This window comes from Caretta caretta, chromosome 2, assembly GCF_965140235.1.
Source record: "Caretta caretta isolate rCarCar2 chromosome 2, rCarCar1.hap1, whole genome shotgun sequence".
Classification (NCBI taxonomy): Eukaryota; Metazoa; Chordata; order Testudines; family Cheloniidae; genus Caretta; species Caretta caretta.
This window is the reverse complement of record NC_134207.1, coordinates 220,588,905-220,605,036: the sequence shown is the minus strand read 5'-3', so window position 1 is coordinate 220,605,036 and position 16,132 is coordinate 220,588,905. Positions and strand designations below refer to the sequence as shown.

Genomic DNA, 16,132 nt, shown 5'->3' with positions numbered 1-16,132 from the left:
CTTTTGGTCTGTAAATGACTGTCTTTTAATGATGTCTGAAGTCCAAAACCATAGCAATGGCCTCCAATGAATTTCTAATTTGTAAAAGTAGTGGTCATTAACATGGAATAAGTAGATATCTCTTATTTAGGCCACAATCCTACAGATATTTATATACATGATTCAAGTTAAACACATATGTAAGTATTTGGAGGATCGTGATCTTAGATTTTTAGTTCTTTAGGCTGGAGTCTGTCTCATTTATAATATTGTACAGCCCCCAGCACAATAGGGTCCCTGTTTGATTGAGGCTTCTGGAAACTACTGTAATTATAGGTTGCCCAATGCTTCCCATTAGAAGATTCTATTTTCAGTTGTTTAGAACTTGGCCACATTCCAACCATGTGGGCAGAATCTTTTTCATGCTGGGTATCTGTTGCAGGCTGAATTTTTGGGGGGAAATTTCAGCCGAAAAAGTTCAGCTGTGTTTGAGAACAAGGCTAGAGGGAAAGAGCTTGTTTTTCCCACGTTAAAAGATTCTAGCAGCCTCTTCTTTGAAAAGCTCCATCACCCCCAGGCTTTGGACCAGCGATCTGAATTCTGGAAAGTGGCCTCCGTGTCAAGGACATGCCTTTTCCTATCTCCAAGAAAATCTGTCAAAATTTGGCCAAGTTATAAACCTTTGCAAACAGTGGATTTTCAGAAGACACGCCTTAGGTTTTAATACTGAAGTCCCTGAAGGTTGTCTGATCTGGGCATGCTCCTATATGGGGCTGAGCCCACACCTCCCTCCCCGGCTCTGCACAGCACAGCAATCTTCCTCCCCCTGCTCTTGGTACAGCCAAGATGATCATCCACCAGTCAGGGAGGAGGAAGATTGATTGGGGGAGGGATTGCTCAGACCGTGGGGCTGTTTTCTGGTCCCTTGTATCACATCTCCAGATAGAGTGCCAATTAGGTCATCCAGAATACACCTAAGAGAAGGAGGGCCAGGGTTAACTGAGAGGGAACTCCAGCTGGGAAGGGCTGGGCGAGCACTATAAAACCAGCAAGCTGAGAGCAGAAAGGGGCTGGGGTTGCAGTGGCTGAGTCTGGACTCAGCAGGCTGCTAGCTGGCTGAGGCTTTGGCTAGGCGGAGTGAGATGGAAGAGCTAACGAATGAAACTGAAACCAGGCTAGACAATGAAAATAGGGAAAACATGGAGGAAGACTGGATGCAAACAAAGAAAACGGTAGATTTTTCTGGAACCAGAAGAAGGACCAGCAAATAGGAAGGCAGGAAAAGGAAATGGGCAAAATTACATAACAGTAAAACCCCTAGGTAAGGAAATAATGATAGGAGATATCAGCCCCCTGAAGATTGCAGGGTGGAACAGGAAAAAATGCTGGAGATGGCAGAGACTTGTTTTTGTTTTTACATTCCACTAACCAAAGTCGGGAAGCTCCTTAAGACAAAGGTGCTAGGTAAAATTAAAATAAGCTGTCAGCTACTCAGATTCCTTACAGAAACAAGAGTGGTAGCATATGGTGTGCTAGCTGAAATGTCAGAAGAGGAAATAAAGCGAGTAATAGGTGAAGATAAGGTGATAACAGCTAAGAGGCTAATTAGCAGAAGAGGCAGTGATAGCAAGTCCTCACCAGTTGTGCTGGTCACTCTTAAGGGAAGGATGCTACCCTACGGTTACTCTGGTATCAGATATTCTGGACTAAGCCCTTTAGTCTTCCTCCTGTGAGATGCTACAGGTGCCAAAGATTTGGACATGTAGCAAATAATTGCAAAGGGAAACTATAGTGCAATAAGTGTGAAGATGAACATTCATTTGATAATTGTGAGGAAGGGACAGAACAAAATGTTGCAACTGTGGAGGAAAACACAGCTCTCCATATGGAGGATGTACCAAGGCAAAGCAAGCTAGAGAAATTAAAAAAACCCACAAAATTATTGATAACATCTCATATGCAGAAGCTGCTAGAAGATATCTGAAAGAAAAAAGAGGGGAAACAAAGAACCTGTCATTGGAAAGGGAATAGCAAGCAACAAATTAATGAGAAGGAAGTAATGAGTGACTTCAGGGTAAAAGGAGACGACATACTATTTATACAAACAAAGAAATTCATTGTATTTCTGACTGAAGTAATAAAGAACATACAGAAAATGAGAACTATAATCCAAGTGACTGAAAAGTACCTACAGGTTAGCAACCTCAATGAAGGAAATATTGAAGGTTAAAAAAATTCGGGTCACTATTTTCAGCTTGGATGCCCATCGCCTAATAGCGCATGGGCAGGAATTAAAGAAAAATATTGATATGAAAACAAAGTCTGCTATAATATGCATGCAAGAGACTTGGCTAATAGAAAAACTAGACTATAAAATCCTGGAATATGGTATGTATTGACATGATAGAGAAATTGAAAAGTGTGGGGATACCTGCACCTTCATTAAGGAGGACCTGAACTACCCTAAAGTAGAGATTAAAAAGCTAAATATTGAGTATTATGCTACTGACATACTAATACAAAACAATTCTCTCTCTCTAAGACTTTATAATGCCTATAACTCATGCAGGAAACTAGAGGCTATGGCCTGAAAGAATTAATTGCAGATGTCACATACCTTCTCATTATCTGTGGTGATCTGAATAGTTAGAACAGATTGTGAGGAAGTAAAAAATTATAATGATAGAATGTTTAGAACAATTATTTGAAGAGAATAAATTCTGTACAGCTGACAGAAGCTTCTCATGCCTGGATCTGAGAATAGCTTCTAGTAATAGCAAGTATAACCATAGCTGGGAAATTTACAGAGGAGGGAATGGCTAGTGACCAATTCCTCACATAATTAAATATCAAGGAAAAGGTAATACAGAAGATGAGGATAATATCCTCACTTGGAATCTCTTTAAAAAAAAAAGCAAATGAGAAGATATTGAGGAATTCTGTAACAATGTTACTAAGGGAATCATAAAGCCAGCTAGTTTAACTATTCCTAGGATGCCAACACTACCTAAAGATAGAAAAAGCATTCCATGGTGGAACAAGGAATGTGAAATAGTAATTTGGGAGAAGAATAAGGCATACAAGACAGCAAAAAATTCCCTAAATAGCGAGGACTTAATGAAATATGAAGCAAGTAAGGCAGTTGCACAAAGGACTATAAAAAGAGAAAAATGGAGAATACACTGTGGGTAGTAAATAAATATACCAATACAGCAGAAGTATATAAACAAATTAGGAAAATGAATGGAATAAAGGGTAAGCCGCACAAGACAAGCATTGGTTTCAGAGTAGCAGCCGTGTTAGTCTGTATTCGCAAAAAGAAAAGGAGTACTTGTGGCACCTTAGAGACTAACCAATTTATTTGAGCATAAGCTTTTGTGAGCTACAGCTCACTTCATCGGATGCAACAGACAAGCATTGCAATTGCAGGACACGGAGTAATAAGCTCCAACAAAGAAAAAGCGGAAATTCTGGCCACCCGGTCTCAAAAAGTCAGTGATGAGAGGATCAGAGGATAGAAATTAGAGAGAGGAAGAAATTTTTGTTAATGATTAAAGATGATGAAGAGGCTGGAGGAGGATGTGGATGTTGTTTTAAATGAAAACTTTGGTACAGCGAACTCCAAAAAGCAGTACTAAGGCACAAAAGCACTGCACAAGGCAAGAATGAAAGAAGTTTTGAAATGCTTAAACACTTAAGCAAGGAAACCTTGAGGGTGTGTGACTGGGGTCCCAGTGGGGGCAAGCAGAGATCACTCAATTAAGGTGAACTGCAAAGAATGGGGCAGACAAACCCCAAAGCTGGTGGATAATTCAATACTTAAATTTACCAAGCCAGCACTAACAGCTTCTGTTATACCTTACTGGTTATTCAGAAGTCCAAACAACACAATTCCCTTGAAGTGACCCAGCCTCAGGCCTCCATCCAGGTACCGAAGTCAAATATGATGCAGATTTTTGAAAATCTTATTTCATCATATAAAAGAAAAGGTTCTAACAATCCCAAAAGACTGGACACATTACCTTCCAGGTTAATGAATATTCCAGATCTTACCCAAATACATGCTACAGCCAATTCTTATTAACTAAACTAAATTAAAAAAAAAAGAGTAAGGTTAAAAGATCAATATACACACAGACATGAGTTCAATTCTTAAGGTTCAGATTCATAGCAGAGATAGTGAGCTTTATAGTTGCAAAGAGTTCTTTCAGATATAGTTCATTGGACTATAACCTGTGTCCAATATCATTGCAGGATGTTCCAGCTTAGGACTGGGATCTCAGTCCTTATAGCTTAAGCTTCCCCTGTATGAAGCCTCAAGCAGATCTGAGACAACAGAATCAGTACCCAACGGTCTTTTATACAGTTTTCTAGCATCCACTTGACCACACAGTCCTGGGTAAACAATAGGCTTCTGATGTGTCCTTCTGTTTTCTAAACACCACCAGTAATTAGTTACACAAATTAACACAGGGCAATTTATCCACTAGGCAGTTTATTACAAACTTCAAAGGGATATATAGACAATGACATTACTTCACCCAAGATTCATCTAAATCAGAGTCAGCAGCCTTTGGCATGCAACCCATCAGGGTAATCTGCTGGCCGGCCACGAGACATTTTTGTTTACATTGACCATCCGCAGTCAAGGCCTCCTGCAGCTCCCACTGGCTGTGCTTTGCTCTTCCCGGCCAATGGGAGCTGTTGGGGGCTGTGGCTGCGTATGGTCAACATAAACAAAATGTCTCACGGCCTGCAAGCGGATTACCCTGATGGGCCACGTGCTGAAAGTTGCGGACCCCTGATCTAAATGTTAATATTCCCTTTTGATCTCTGAATTACTAGCTATAGTGACAGACAGGTAGCATTTAAGATACACACAACTAGAATCAGTTCTAACAATATAGGTTTGCCAATATTGCCTATTTAGCATGAATGGCCCTAATTACTATTTGCATACCTTTTAAACATGACTTTAAAGGTTGGGTTTGGGTTATCCAGCCTGCAAGCTGTTTAACCCTTTCTGGCCCTGAGTTATATTTTTGTATAATTTGCATGGTTATATTTTAATTAGACAATGTCACAAGGTGATACTTAAAATTATATAATAACATATGGCAAAAAGGTGAAATCTTGCAAACTGGAAACATGTGATTATTGTCTCAGTGAGGAAACCGGATAAATTGCTCTCAAGACCTGAGGCATACAGACCAATTGCTTTCACAGCATGTTTAGGTAAAACAATGGACAGAATGGTAACAGAGATTAGTAGCACATCTAGAAAGAAACAGGTTCATAGATGGAACATAAAGTGGGTTCCAAAGAGGTCGGAGTGCGATTGACCATATTGTTAGGGAAGGGACAGAAGTACAGGAAAGCATGATAAACCAAATAATTCATGATCAGAACCTTACTGGAGACAGGAAAAGGCTAAAATGGAGAGAGGGACTACTGCATAAGGTGGCCTCCATGCATGTTATGGGAAAAATGTTTCGGTGGGTAAGGGACTTCTTAAGCAACAGAACTATACAACTATAGTATAAATACAAAGTGATGCACATTGGAAAATATAATCCTAACTAATATATCCAAAAATGGGATCTAGCTTAGCTGTTACCACTCAAGAAAGAGATCTTGATGTCATCATGATAGTTCTCAGAAAATATCTGCTCAACATGCAGCAGCAGTCAAAAAAGCTAAAAATGTTAGAAACCATTAGGAAAGGGACAGATAATAAGACAAAAGATATCATAATGCCACTACATAAATCCATGGAATGCACACAGCTTGAATACTCCATACGGTTCTATTGGCCCCATCTCAAAAAAGATATTAGAATTGGGAAAAGTACAGAGAAGGGCAACAAAAATGGTTAGGGGTGTGGAACAACTTCCATATGAAGAGAGATTAAAAAGACTGGGTCTGTTCAGCTTAGAAAAGAGACGACTGAAGGGGGATGTGATAGAGGTCTATCAAATTATGAATGGGGTGGAGAAAGCGAATAGGGAAGTGTTTGTTTACCCCTTCACATAACACACAAAGCTGGGGGTCACCCAATGAAATTAATAAAACAAACATAAGGAAGTATTTCTTCACAGAACACACAGTCAACCTGTGAAACTCACTGGCAGGGGATGGGGTGAAAGCCAAAAGTATAATTTAAAAAAGAATTAGATAAATTTATGGAGGCTAGATCCATCAATGGCTATTAGTCAAGCTGGTGAGGAACGCAACCCCATACTCCAACTATCCCTAAACCTCTGACTGTCAGAATCTGGGAACGAATGACAAGGAATGGATCACTCAGATCACTCTGAAGCATCTGGCACCAACCACTGTTGGAACACAGGATACTGGGCTAGATGGACCACTGGTCTGGCCCAGTATGGCCATTCTTATGTTCTTAAGTCCAAATAGGGAAAGCTTATTCTAATATATATTGAGTTGCAAATGGAACTCCACAAGGGAGCATAATTAGCCTAACCTTTTTTAACATCATGATAAATGACTTCCCTAATGAGGTAAATAGAGATCACATTATTTGCTGATCACTCTGCCAAATGGACTTAAAGCGGAAACCTTGAAAGTGCTGCCAAAAGAATCAATGATGCACTTCAGAGAAGTGCAGAATGAGGAAATGGGGAGTTTCAAATTATCCATAGGCAAAACTAAGGAAATGATTCTCACATCAAGGAAAATCCAAAAAGATGACCAACAGATAAATATAGTGGAAAACTTACAAATTCTTAGGTGTGATATTTGATAACAAGCTCACTTGGATGGACCATACTGAAAATATTAAAGCTAAGTGCAAAGGTAGAATTCACTATCCTTACAGTGTGTATGATAACACCCATTTTTTCATGTTCTGTGTGTATATAAATCTCCCCACTGTATTTTCTACTGCATGAATCCGATGAAGTGAGCTGTAGCTCACGAAAGCTTATGCTCAAATAAATTGGTTAGTCTCTAAGGTGCCACTAGTACTCCTTTTCTTCTTACTTAAAAGTATCTCTGGAACATGCTAGGGAGCAGATAAAAAATGGTGGAAATGCTGTACAAAGCACTAACAAGACCAATTACTGAGTATGGATGCTAGGCCTTTGGATCAGCAGCAAATACAGAGAAAACTGACCTATATCCAAACACAGGCATTGCAGAGCACATGTGGAGCCTTCACAACTAAGTCTCCAAATAGCAGCTAGTTAAATGCCTACCTTTCTAAGAATGAAACTCCTAGAGTTAGCCTCTTAGGCCAAAGTAGTAGGAAACAGCGAAGATGACAACATGAAGCCAATATATAATGATTGCTGAGAGTTAAGTGGAAGCTGAGTAGGACAAAAAATTCAAAATCTCTCATGTAAGTTGGGTACAGAAGTGGATAAAGGATTGTAATGAAAAGAAATGATTGAACGAGACCAAAATCTATAGCTGTGGGAAAATACTCAGTCATTGGTAAACCATTCCCCCTGAGATAGACATAGAATTATATAATGAAATAAATTAAAGGTGAAGACTGGTAAATATCCAAGATTTAGCAAATCAATATATATGTGATAAATGGGGACACTATTGCCAGACATATACAGATGGCTCAAAAGAGGAGGGAACAAGACGAGTGGGAACAGCTTTCTGCATGCCCTCACTCAGACTCAAGAAAACCATAAAACTAACTTTGTACCATCTTCACAGCTGAGCTGACAGAGATTACGTTAGCACTAAATTGGGCTTTGGATGTGTGTGCTGCTGTGGCCATCCTGTCTGCCTCCTTATCGGGGCTGCAGGCAATTTACAGTGGTAAGTCTGACAGCGGAAATGATATTCTTGATGAAATATTACTGCTAACTACTGAACTGGGTGCAACTGGATATAACCATAGTAATAGCTTGGATGCTGGGGCATACAGGGATAGCAATCAATTAATTGATGAACCGGAACAGTGCTAATAAACACAAACAAGTTGACCTAGGAATCCCCTGAAGCAAACTGGAATTTAAACACCTAATCAAAAATGAGCTAAGGAGGGAATGGCACAAACTGTGGAGAAACGAAACAAAAGGCGGGTGGGTGGGGGAGGCAGGAATTTCGAGAAGTATGCCCAACAGTTGAAAATGTAGATTATAATCCAAGATCCTGAGAGGAAGAGCAAAAGGGCTCTATTTAGAATTCTAACAGGGCATTGTGGATTAAATAGTAATTTATTTCTAATTAATATGCACAAAGATGAATTATTCGTAACATGTAATGTTCAGGAAATGGTAGATCATATCCTTTGGAATTGTAAAGACTCTACCAGTGAAGGCAGTGTTTGTATAAAAAACTAAGAGGCCTTACAGTAACACAATTTTCCTTGCAGCATCTATCAAGAATCTAAGGAAAACAGGGCCCATTTAAAAAAAAAAGCTCTTCTGCGATTCTTTAAGAATACCAGGAAAAGTGCAAGTCCATGGTAGTCATAGAATCAGGGAGTGTGTCTGCTATGCCACAAAGAGGGGGTGCGCAAGGGGAAGAAGACTGCAGGGAGAAGGTCTGCAGTCACTCCCTGGGGGGAAAGGGAGTTGGCCAGGGACAAGGAGGCGATCCGGGGGAGAGTAAGGCCTGGGGTCCTGCCCTGGACTGGGGAGTCTGACAAAAAGCTGAGAAGGGTGAAGTAGCCACTGTGAGCAGAGGACTCTCCAGTGGTAAACCCAGAGATAGACAAGGAGATGGAGAGGTGGGGTAGGAAGGAACCAAGGGAAACAGCAACAAGATCTGAGACTGAGCAGACCTATATTGCTAGTCATAGGGGAAACCAGGCCCACCAATACTCCAGGTTACAGTCCAGGACCCTATCAGCCACTGAAAAAGTGGCACAGGACCTAGAGATGGAACATCAGACCATCTGAGGCAGCATCTGGACAGTTTGTTCAGTAGGACTTTGTTACCCCAGAGGGGGTGGACTATATAGTGTCCTGGCCAAAGGACCGAGTCATGAAGAGGGAGCATCCCGAGTCATGGAATGAGGGAGGGATTACAGTGCAAGCAACTAATGGCAAGGGGCTGAGATGAGAGCTAATTCCCAGACCTAGCCGTAAGGAGGGCACTTGTGGTGAATGGACTCCTTTGCACTCGCCCTCATAAATACAGATAAAAGCTTGAAAATTTGAACCAACTGCCCCCGTAAAGGTTCTGGGACAGAATATACCTCTGTATTCACACCCTACACACTATTGTTGTACTCTTTGTTCAAAAAGTATGCCTTGTAAGGTATCATTTGAAAACTCATAATTTGCTGGTCAGTATTGTTCAGGTAAAATGTGTGGCAACATTGTATGTGAAGTTGTAAAGTTTCCCTGTATGATTTTATCAACACATGTTTCAAATCCCACAGCCCTGCCCAAACAGAAATTGGCAAACAGGTCTGTCCTAAACAAAGGAATGTGTGCTTGCCTTAATTAGCATTTAAGCAGTAAATGGAGTCATCGAGTTGGAAGGGAAAACAAAAGAAGTTCAAACAGGTAGGAAAAAAACAAAGTGCAATATCCTTTCACATAGTCTTTGGGCTTGTCTACACTTACAGCACTACCGCTGTATCCTGTAGCACTTAGTGAAGATGCTATCTATGCCAATGGGAGAGCTTAGGCATAGGTGCTCCATCTCCGTGAGAGGCGGTAGCTATGTCAATGAGAGAAGCCCTCCCATTGACATAACGGTGTCTACACTGGAAGTTCGGCCAGTATAACTGTGTCACTTGGGTGTGGATTTTCCAGTACAGGACATTTCTGGGGGAAGATCTGGTACTGGGGGGATGTTGGGGTCACCCTGCAGTATAACCCAGGCTGGTGAGAGCCGAGGTATAGCTGGCAGGCTGCAGTTACACACAGGCACTCAGGGTGTGGCTTGCATGCTGGAAGGCTGCTTGTGAGCAGCCTACATGGAAGCTACTATAGCATGGCATTGTAAGGCACTCAAGGTTGTAGAGCAGGACTGACACAGCCCCCCACTTGTCTGGATTGTACCCCTGGTATGTCTCAGGTTCCAAAACCAGTAGGCAAATAAAGAGCCCAAAAGTTTTTTTTAAATTTTTTTAAATTTTTTTTCATAACTTTTTTGATTGCTTGGGGTTGCAACACTTGAACATAAGAATGGCCATACTGGGTCAGTCCCTCTAGCCCAGAATCCTGTCTTCTGACAGTATCCAATGCCAGGTGCCCCAGAAGGAATGAACAGAACAGGTAATCATCAAGTGATCCATCCCCTGTCGCCCATTCCAGCTTCTGACAAACAGAGGCTAGGGACACCATCCCTGCCCATCCTGGCTAACAGTCACAACTATAACTGTTTGACATCTGTCACAAGCTCGAAGTGCAGACAGGCCTTAATGTGGGGTGGAGGGTGAAACTCACAGGAATGGAACAAAGACCAAGTGAGAGGACGAAAAATAGAGAAATTTGAGGAGCTAACTTTGACCAGAAGAGGGATCTGTTGTAGAGATTTTGCAGAGCTGGGTGTGTGAGAGAGTAATTTAATCTGTTTACATTTCTCAAACTGGTCAGAAGCTTATTAAATAACTACATTCAGTTTGGAATGATGGGGTTGAGGTATCAGCCAGTTTGGGTTTTTCAAAATCATTCAACCATATTTTTTTCTTTGAAATGGTTAATATTTCTCACATTTCTTTTCAACCAAACATGAAATAAAGAAACATGCTACATACCATTGGTCCCATTATTGAATCTCCAGGATTTCCATCACTTCCTGGTGGCCCAGTTGCTCCTGGCTCCCCCTACACAAAACAATTTATTATTTATCGTCTTCACTCTAGGTTTTGCAGAAAAGAACCAGCTTCACGTAGTCACTTATTTTTGACACCAAAATGACAGTGACTGAAGGTCTTACACAGTAAGCTACCAACATTTTAGGAAAATCTCTTTCTACCTCACTACTGATCTCCCTTGACATGTTATTTTGTGAAAAAAATGTAACATGTCAAAAAGTGCTAGTTCTCCCTTTGAGAACTAATTCCAAACACTTCTTTTCATTAAAGAACAAGGGTTAAAATAATGCTAATCAATCAATGGGCCACATTCACCTGTGTTTTATGCCTGCTACTGCCAGTGTAAATCAGGGGACAGAACTTCTGCCAAAAAGCTGTTGTGTTGGTACAAAGTGGGCAAAACCTCTCTCCTGCCAGATGCCCTACAGGAGAGTCAGTATTGCCCCAAAAGTGGCAAGTGCTGGTCCTGGAAGGGGCTGTGGCAAATAAAGTCAGAAACTGCAATGATTCAGCTCCCCTCTGTTGCAGACTTCCCACATGGGGCTTCTGTGGAGCTCCAGAAAGAAACTTGAGTCTCAGTTGAATATTGCTGAGTATAGTTGGTGAATTTCTAACCTGTAGTTACTGCTGACTTGATAGATAATTGGTTTGCTCAGTGCTACCAAGCTTAGCTTTGAGCTTTTATTACATAATTAAGATAGCAGTACCTCCTTGTACCACTGAGGCTTAACCTAGACCAACAATTATATTTCCCCCCTCCCCCTTCTTTGGGATCTCTCAAAGATCTTAATTTTCAGCAGAAAGTTTGCAATTTATCAACACCAACGGAATGCACCAGTAGGAGCTCAAGTAACATTCCTAAAATATTGTTGTTTACATAAAGCAATCACTGAGCTGCAACCAACTTCAAAACTATGGGGACACAGCATACTCCATAGAGTGCAAGACAGCTATCTAATTGTTCATTTCAAAAGTACAGCTGAAGTTACTATAGCCAAGCCAGCAACAGGCAGAAGACTGTCTCTTTGCCAAGAGACAGTAAGAACTATATCCATACCTTTTTGGTTCCAAAATAACTGTCCAATGAACGCTACCAAAGCTGTCCAGGTGTCTGATATACAGCAGTTGCCAACAATGGCCTAGGATGCTCCCAGAGTTGAATGGTATGCAAACTCATTGTGTTTCATCTGCTTCACCTGACTTCACTACTGTGGAATGATGGGAGGCTTCCAGGACAAAATTACTAATGATTGTGCTTGCCAAAGAAAATTCAGAGAAGCTGGACTTCCATTCATCCCAATATATCAGGGAGAAATAGTGGATGGCCTAACAAGAAACTTATCTAAGTGATAGAGGGACAATGAGAAAAAGGTTTGTCCATTTCCTAGAAAGTTCTTCCTGAAAGAATAACTTGCTGTTCATAAGCAATTTGTTTTGTCAGATCACATCACTCAAAGGAGAGCCTGATCCAAGTAAAATCAGGAGAATGACTTCCGTAGGCTGAGCAGCCTGGCCATATTACTATGCAACTGAGATGAATGGGAGTTTTGTCTGAGAGGAAAAATTCAGTAAGAACCTCAGGATTTGACTCTGCCCATCAAAAAGCTTCACTGTTGCATAGTCTAGCCTGCCCTCCTAGCAAAATATCTCTCCTTTCCATGCTCGGAACAGTAACAGGAATTCTCCTCACTCACTGTAAATATAGCTGGCAGTGCCTGTTTGACGTGGGGGAGGGAGGAAAGGACTTTAGAAGGACATATCTTCATTCCTATCACCTGCAGCAAGGCCAGAATCCTGGGATTTGTACTACACCCCATTGGCCCAGTCAAAGAGTGGCAAATTAACAAGAGACAATGCATCACAACCACAATGGAGACTGTATATGTTGTTCAAGGATGGAAGAAAATGGGATTTAAATGGCCCAAAATTATAATACCAGTCAATATTTTGGTTCCAGTGTGATATTAAATGGCCTCAATATAAAATAATTATTCAGGGTTGGCCCCCTTCAGACCAGACACTAGAATTCACCCCACCTCTGAATCCTCTACCCTCCCCCGCACCATGAGGGGAGCCAGGGTACATGAAGAAGAGAGTCTGAGAGAGCTACTCTTCTTCTTCCAGGATAATAGGGTCCACCAACCATCTTCTGGGTGTGTCACTTATGTTTACCTTTGGGAGCTGCCCCTTTTAGCTTCTCACCTGAGCTGGCCACTGCCCCCAAACGGCAATGAAATTATGTGTAAACTTAACTTTTAGTTTCTGCCCTTATTCCCTAATAACCCACAACTCGGCCTCCAGGATGCTGCAAGGAAGGCACAAAAACTCAGACCACATGACACTTTGTTCTTGCCCCAAAGGAAAAATTCCTTCCCGATCTCAGACTGGCAATCGGACACACCTACAGCATCTTGGAAACACAGTTCAAATGATACCTCCATTATCAGCCAGGGCAGCAATGAAAGAAAAATGGCTGCTGCATGCTCTGAGGGCTTAATGTACAGGAAGAGAGGAGTTAAGACAATCTACTCTCCTTTTTCCCTTGTCCCATAGCCTATCCAATGGTAGCAGAGAGAGGTGGAGAATCTCTTGCCCCCTCTTTGGCCAGGCGCATCTCAGTGTGAGTTTTGGAGTAGGAAGGGGAAAGTCTGTAAGGCCCCTGAGCAGCCAAGCCTATTCCTCCCTTCCACCCCTCCTCCCAGAATCTCAGAGGTTTTTTTCCCTGCTGGGCTAATCAAACATCCTCCTCCCCTGCTGAGATGGTGGGTGGCATTCTATTACAAAAGGCTGAAAATAAATCTTTTAGCTTTTTCAGTATACATATGAAGTCTCAGCTTTTACGGGCCATTCTGGGTCATTCTGACAAAATTTACCTTCAATGAAATGACAAAACAGTTATTCTCCTCTATGAAATAAACCACAATACAACAAAAGACAGGCATACATCTGTATTAAACTAACTGGGCTAGGTCTGCCTTTATTTTTACCATTGCAACTTTAGTTCAATTAACTTGAATAGAGAGGTATAAGTGTTACTGAGTGCAATATGTTCAATATCTTGGCTCCAGCAGACAAATCTCAGATAATTTACCTTTGGTCCAGGCGATCCACGAATGGATGGTCCAGGGTTACCAACTACGCCTTTATTTCCGGGCTCACCCTACAACAAAACAATTTAAAATAAGTATAAAGTAAATACTTCCTGTGTATGTGCTAATTTATTTATTGTTCAACCCTTAGTATAAAATAGTCAAAATATTTCAGATCAAATGGGTAATATTTGGTGAAAAAACATAAATCAATCTATTTTTCCTCAAATTTGCAAACGCTAACAAACCTCTTGAGGATCATAGACTGAACTTCAAGTCTGAAATGAGCACCGATTGAACAACTTATGTGAAAAAAAAATTAACACTAACTCTTTTGGTGGTGGTTGTTTCTTTTCTCGGCTAACAGAGCTATTTTACAGTATGTGTGTGTGATCTGGATGGCTTCAGTGTGAAGGGCATATATATAGATATTATTTCTCTCTATATATAATACATTAAACTACATCAAAAGAATGTTCAAGTTGCAAAATTAAGCACCCCAAGCTTAGGAAATGCCTGAATTAACAGTGCCTTTGCAACATTAATTTGGCCCCTTAATGACAGTGTTGAATAACATAATCACTTACTATTTCTCCACAGAACCCCTGCCTCATTCAGTGCGCAGGATGAAAATATACTTTTCTGTTTTGCCAGCTTAACATAAAAAACTCAAAGCTTCAGAGTCGTCAATAAATTCATATCGTAAAAATTCCAGAGGTGTTTGTATAGTGTAGAAAAAGGAGCATAGGAAGGAACAAACCTACTTTTGGTCCTGGAGACCCTTGTAATCCTGTAGCACCAGCATCCCCTTGGGATCCTTTTTCTCCTTGGTCACCCTGACCCAAATATAATTATTTAGTTCATAAATCACTACAAAGATTTTACACTTGATAGTTAAAAAAAAATCCTGGGTGCCTAAAGTTAGGGAGAAAGATTCAAAAGTATTTAGAGATCTAACTCTCATGAGTGCCTTTTAAATATATCCTTCTAGGTTCCTAAAGCCATCTTTAGGCACTAAAAAGTAGCCTGATTTCCACCCCCGACCCCAAGGAGCTGAGCACATTTATGTCCCACTGACTTCAATGATCATTTTGAACTTTAATTTTAGTACTTGTATTTCATTCTGCCACATACTCATGCTGAGCACTCTCAAGTTCTATTGAGAGCAAACATGTAAACTGGTGAAGCTATTACTTAAGGAAGACCATAACAAATTAAAATTATACCAGTCATTGAACTGTGTTTAAACACAAACATTTACCCTTGTTATGTTTCTCAAAGATGGATATTAATAATTCATACCTTTTGGCCAACATCTCCTTTCCCAGGTGGTCCCTCCAGACCTCTTAAGCCAGGCACTCCTTGTTCCCCCTAATGAAAATTATATCAGTTTATTAATTCTCACATTGATGTGTATGCTACAGAATCAAAATCCTAATTATTAACATTCTGAGAACTGGTTTGGATCACTATGCTTTTCCTGGGTTGGGCAAGGTCAAGCTCCCAACATACCAAAAAAAGTTTTTTCTCTCAATTATATCCAGTGTAGCTGAAACAGTCCAGCTTGACAGCCTCAAAAAATAACCCAACCTTCAGATTTTTCAGCTTGGTTTAAAGACCAAACAGTTTGGAGTTAGTATCCAGATTTTTAGGTCCCAAAAGCTGCAAGAGAGTCTCTGCAGGCAGCCCCTTATTCCTATGCAGAATGCCATTGAAATCAGCAGAGCTCTATGCAGGCATAGATGACTGCCCACACAGAATCAGTTGCAGGATCAGGGCCTGATTTGCTTTTGAGATTCATCCATTTACAATTGGATAAATATTGCAAAAGAGAATCTGAAAATGATCTAATAAAAGCTACAAACTCATTTTTATGCTACATGTGACCAATTCTGGTCAGAACTTTACCAAAAAGGAAATTTCAACCAGAAAGATACTCTCTGCACATATAGTCATAAGGGAAGTACTAGAAGTGCTTGCATAGCTGTCTCAAAAACTCTTTGTGGGATAGATTGTGAGCTATGCAATTTGGAAGCAGAAACAATGCCATTTAGCAAATACTTGAAGCAATAGGTGTGGCAAATAGGTAATAAACAATCTATAGACTGAAAGGCATTCAGGAAAATCCTTCATCCAATTGTTTTGAATAAGAACAAATTAGTAAATAAACATGACTGTAAGTAATTCACAAACAGAAAAAAGTGTTAAATAGCTTAAATTGGTGCATATAGTCTGCCAGCTCTTGAAAAATCTGCCTCTGATTAGAACTTTTGATTTTAAGTACAATTATAGGGCATGACTTTAAGTT

At 40.6% G+C, this 16,132-nt stretch overlaps 1 protein-coding gene across 3 annotated transcripts in view; it reads right to left on the bottom strand.

Moving 5' to 3' along the window:
- COL28A1 (collagen type XXVIII alpha 1 chain) overlaps positions 1-16,132 on the bottom strand; it is a 116,586-nt gene that overhangs the window by 39,141 nt on the left and 61,313 nt on the right. For all 3 annotated transcript variants that reach the window (XM_048838222.2, XM_048838219.2, XM_048838220.2), the window contains exons 20-23: positions 15,127-15,195; positions 14,589-14,660; positions 13,827-13,895; positions 10,676-10,744 (exon numbers count right to left, since the gene is read on the bottom strand). In XM_048838222.2, coding sequence (XP_048694179.2) covers positions 10,676-10,744; positions 13,827-13,895; positions 14,589-14,660; positions 15,127-15,195 — 279 coding nt within the window. The remainder of the gene's footprint in view (positions 1-10,675; positions 10,745-13,826; positions 13,896-14,588; positions 14,661-15,126; positions 15,196-16,132) is intronic.